The sequence below is a fragment of the Triticum aestivum genome, chromosome 3D, assembly GCF_018294505.1.
Source record: "Triticum aestivum cultivar Chinese Spring chromosome 3D, IWGSC CS RefSeq v2.1, whole genome shotgun sequence".
Lineage (NCBI taxonomy): Eukaryota > Viridiplantae > Streptophyta > Magnoliopsida > Poales > Poaceae > Triticum > Triticum aestivum.
This window is the reverse complement of record NC_057802.1, coordinates 40,330,165-40,335,091: the sequence shown is the minus strand read 5'-3', so window position 1 is coordinate 40,335,091 and position 4,927 is coordinate 40,330,165. Positions and strand designations below refer to the sequence as shown.

General features: G+C 43.8%; 1 protein-coding gene across 1 annotated transcript; it reads left to right on the top strand.

Annotated features, from left to right (window-relative positions):
* Positions 1-275: 275 nt before the first annotated feature.
* On the top strand, positions 276-4,595 carry LOC123077196 (uncharacterized). Its single transcript, XM_044499417.1, has 13 exons — positions 276-713; positions 809-906; positions 993-1,079; positions 1,154-1,301; positions 1,389-1,676; positions 1,886-2,028; positions 2,114-2,305; positions 2,388-2,478; positions 2,563-2,692; positions 3,265-3,372; positions 3,461-3,545; positions 3,799-3,875; positions 4,215-4,595. Exons 1-12 carry the CDS (start codon positions 531-533, stop codon positions 3,833-3,835), a joined length of 1,590 nt encoding a protein of 529 aa, XP_044355352.1. The 5' UTR covers positions 276-530; the 3' UTR covers positions 3,836-3,875; positions 4,215-4,595.
* Positions 4,596-4,927: the final 332 nt, after the last annotated feature.

The following is a 4,927-nucleotide window of genomic DNA, read 5'->3' as shown; positions in this document are numbered from 1 at the left end:
CTTTTTCCACAAATAAAAAAATACGGGGGTGTTTTGTGCAAAAATGAGTAGACTGAGCGCCATCACTGACTGACAGGTGGGGCCATACATCATGATACGTCCACATACGTGTTTTGTGACCGTATTTGCACGTGATGTCAAATTAGGTGACTACAAATCCGTATTTTTAAAGTTCTAACACAAAATTAAACATCAAACGCAAGTTGTATGACTCCTGATGATATTACCTCAAAAAACTATAAACCCCACTCCGGTACAGACTAGAGACTGGGCAACGGCGAGAAGCGAAATTTCAAAATTTGCGTGGCAACACACTGGCGGGGCGGCATCCCACTTCCCCTCCCACCACCACGCCCATCCCGCTTCTCGTCTCTTCGGGTTCGGGGCGCGGCGGATTGATTGATTGATTGCTGACCCTTCCGCCCCCAAAAATTTACCACTCACAATCCAACACCTTCCTTCTCTCAGCCCCCTGAGCTTCCGCATTCCAATCCGCCTCTTCCCCCCTTTCCTCGACCGCGTCCGTCTCCATGGGGAGGAAGAAGGGCGCCGGCGGCGGCCCCAAGAGCGTGGCCGTGCCGGCGGCGCAGACGGAGGCGGAGGTCGAGAAGGAGGCCAAGAAAGCGGCTCCGAGGAAGCGCAACCCGTGCCCCGGAATCCGCGCCGTCGGCGGCCGGATCTACGACCCGGAGAACGGCAAGACCTGCCACCAGGTGAGCGCCGTTCTGGATCTGCAATCGTCCCGCGGGTCACTCTGTTGGGGGCTGGATTTGGTTGGCTGACTGGTTTTCCCGTTGTGCGCTCGCAGTGCCGTCAGAAAACAACGGACTTTGCGGTGGCCTGCAAGCAGCCCGGGGAGAAGGGGCCCTGCTCAACCCACTTCTGCCACACGTGCCTGTTCAACAGGTAAAATCTATGGATTTCTTCACGGGTTCAATCGATCATCGTCCCCGTCTTGGTCCGATCTGGTTTTCCTTCTTTGGCTTGTTTAGGTACGGCGAGAACGCGAAGCAGGCGGCCAGGAAGGCGCGCTGGGCCTGCCCCAAATGCAGGGGCATCTGCAACTGCAGCTTCTGCAGGTTACACCCAGCTTCAATCGATCTCCAGCTTCTAGTAGAGTAGGAGTGTTTCTTAGCTTGGTTTTCTCTGACAGAAAGAAGAGAGGGGAGACGCCGACGGGGATACTGGCCCATGCCGCCAAGGCGACAGGGCACTCATCCGTCCATGAGCTGCTGAAACAGGGCTCGGACATGGTGGCCGCTGCACAGACGCTGACCTCGCTCCCCGCGAAGATCAAGAAGGTACATTTCTTTGCTTGGTGAATCTCTGTTGTCCAATGTAATTGTTGTTCATTATTGCTGATTCCGTTTTGCTGGCTCCTCTACAAGGAACAAAAGGAGGGAAACAGAAAGAGGGCCCTGGAGACAGATGATGATGCCGATGGATCAGTGGTTGATGGGGATGAGAATGTGGGGACTGATCTCAATGCATTTCCTTCATCTCCTGCCAACAAGAAGCTGAAGAAGGGCACATCTGATGAGAGCACTGACCTGCTCAAGACCAAGCTTGAGCTACCCAGAGGTACTCTGGTCACTAATGTTGTAGGGGCCAAGCTGGAGGCCGACGATGTTGGGTCTGCAATTCAGTTTTATGAATTCTGCCGCACATTTGCTGAGGTACTCATGGCAACCAAGTAATAAGGATAATCTTTCAGCTTTTACTTTCTTGATACTATGTTGTTTGTATCGCATTACTTCTTGCCGTTTGTCTTCAAAAAATGGGTTCTTGTTTCCATGGTTCCACATGTTTTATCTGTCATCTTGTGTCTGCTGGAATATAATTTGCTATGTAAATGGAATGATGTAGAAAATGATTTTTTGCTCAGGTGTTTCAAATAAAGAAGGGACAGCCTGAAAAAGTTCTTCAAGTCATAACTGGAGGAAGCCGTAAAGGGCGAGTGGTGCCTGCAGTTGTTGCTGATCTTCACATTAGTTTGTTGTCTCTCATCCAAGAAGACAGAGGAGAGAAGTACGTCCATTCTGAATCGATGTTTCTTTGTAGTTTTGTTTAAATCTGATTATTGAATTACTAAGTGAGGTTATTTTGTTCATAGCCCTTTGGACTATTCAAGAGATGGGGATGCTTGGATAACTGAGACTGGCAAATATATTAGTGAATCCACAGTTATCTCAAAGGAACTACCTCTTGATTGTTTAAACCAAGGTGTATCAGGATATAAAAAGTTGAGCCCTTCTTTAAAGCTCCATGTGCTGAATTTTCTGTGTGATGAGACCCTTTCTACTGGGTAAGTACCGCCTACTGTATTTTCTGTTGTAGTTCACTTGGCTATTTTAGTCCTATATTAATTATATTTTGATTTTGTTCAGAACATTAAGGGGCTTGATTGTCAAACAAGATGAAGGTGCCACTGAGAGAAAGGTTGCTGCAAGAGAAAAAATCCGTGCTGCGAAGGAAAAGGTCGAGAGCTCAGGCAACCACTTTTCTTTTTGTCCACTCACTTAGTTTTGCAGTACTAAACAACAGTTTTCTCTGGTTTTACAGGAAAAAGAGCTTAAAGAAAGACTAAAGAATGAGATGGATAAATCAATGTTTCTGAGAAAAGGAGAAGAAATTAAGAGTCTCATTTCTCAAATTAAGGAGTTAAATGAAGACAAGGAGGCAGCAGTAGATGGTCTGAACATTATGAATTGATATATCCACATCTTTTCGTATTATATTTGTTTTAGATATCTGCATTTCATTAGCTCTCCATATGCTTGATGTTTTGCAGATTTATTAAATAAGTATTATCTTTTTGTACTGTACTTGGTTGTGCAGTTTTGTCAAATGTATCTTTCTGCACCTCTCTTTCAAGCTTTAGTTTGAATTTGTATTCGACAAATTACAAATGTTGCCTATTCATTTATACTCCTTTATGCACGGTATTCAATTTCTGTTTTGTTAATTCAGTGTTAAACCTGCATTATTCATGGCAATATTTTTCTAAAGCTCAACAGAATGAAAAACATGTATGCAGTTCCCAAGCCTCTTAGTTGCATGTATCCATGTGTCTTTTTCTGAATGTGAAGTAACTAAAGAACATGCTTAGCCTCTTAGGCTCCATTTCCAACATAACTCTTCTCAGCATGGTGTGAAGTTATATCCCCTACACTGTTTGCTTATCTTATTCTGTAATGTGTTAAGGCGCTGAGCTAGCTGTGCGGTACTAATTGCCTTCTATTACCTCAACTGTGGCGATATTAGATGAGAAGCTGGGAGATCTACTTAGGACAAAGCCTGTCAGGAAAGACAAAGGGGTTGCATACTGGAAGTTTGATGGTTATTACAAGAAGACCTCAATAATGCGCCAAGGTTCGTCTGAAGTTATTATGCAATAAGCTTTCATGTTACTTGTGTATATTTATGCAGTTAGTGACTACTAATATCATGTTTGTATCAGAGTTTGACACAACAGGGAACAATGACAAGTGGTTTATGTTCACCGAGGAAGAAGAAAAAGTAATTGGAGATCATTTGGCCCCAAGGTAAGGAGTTTATCATATAGTATTTAGATGTTATTTCCTTTATGAAGATAGTATATTTGGTGTTTAAGTACTAGCAGGTCACCAACGCTTTAGATCCGCTAGCAATTTTTGATTGTTGTACAGTGCTATCATGATTTGGCAACTTGGCTAACAATATAACTAATGCATGATCCTTAGTTCTCCTGATCTCCATGCACTAGCATGTTTACCTGTTGACATCTAACTTGGGTTCTGTTGTAACTGGTTAATGTAGGTCCCTACTTCAGTGCAAGAGTCATACCAAGGCATGATGACCTACTGATCTCGAACTTTTGTTTCAGCGGTTTGAAGGTATTTATTTAATCCTTTTGCTGCTCATTTTTCCCAGATCCAACGGCATACCATATTCGTATACAACTGATACTGAAATGTGTTATGTACCATCATCAGAGCAATATTGTAGAAGCTGGGTATATGTGAACACAATTTTGAAAACTTAGAGAAAAATTATGGAAAAAACCCCGGTGCAAGTAGATGGTTGATAGAAGTTACCCTTGTAAAGTTTTACCCAGTAAATACATGCAAGGATTTTCTTGTGATTTTTCATATGTTGCAACTTAAGATTGTGATCTTTGGTAAAGTTTTGAAAAAATGGCTAATGGCCCATCGTTGAATGTTTTGTGTTGGCAGGTGAGGTGGTGGTATGCTAGCGACCTGGCTTTGCGGGGGATCCAAGTTGCTGGCTGACAATTTTTTGCGTAGGGAAGTTACACAATGGCGGAAGAAGCAACAACTACCTGAAGATGCAGTCACAACATTCAAATCCTAGGATTATGTTTTGTCCAGATGGAAACTTGGGAGGTTTTTGTGAACCATGGACAAAATATGGTTTGAATGTTGCGAACTAACTCGGGCAGTCTGAATGTTGTCACATGGTCGCTTATCCTGGTCGTATAACCAATCGTTCTGTAGCTTGCATATAGCAGCGACTTAACTGTATCCCAAGCGATGGCTGTGTCCATCTAGCATGGCTATGATTCTCCCACTTAAGTTGCTTGACTTTACTCTTCACCTACTTGTGTTGCTGGTTCGTACTGCGGCGATGCAGTTTCAGACCCATCTGGAAACGCCGATCGCCTTCTTCCACAGTTTGTGATTGTTTGCAGTTGGTCTGGTGATGACTTGTGAGACGTACTATGTGAGTTTGTCTGGAGGGCGTCATGGATGGATGCAGGGATGTAGTATGTTTAACTGTATCTTGTGGACCATCTGATTCAAACTCAACAAAGTGATAAAATGTGGACAACTTGCTACTTGAACACTAACCAGTACAATCCCTCACAACTGCTTAGGGAAGCCCTGCTTTGCAAGTAGTACCTACTAACTTGTCAAACCAGAATCTT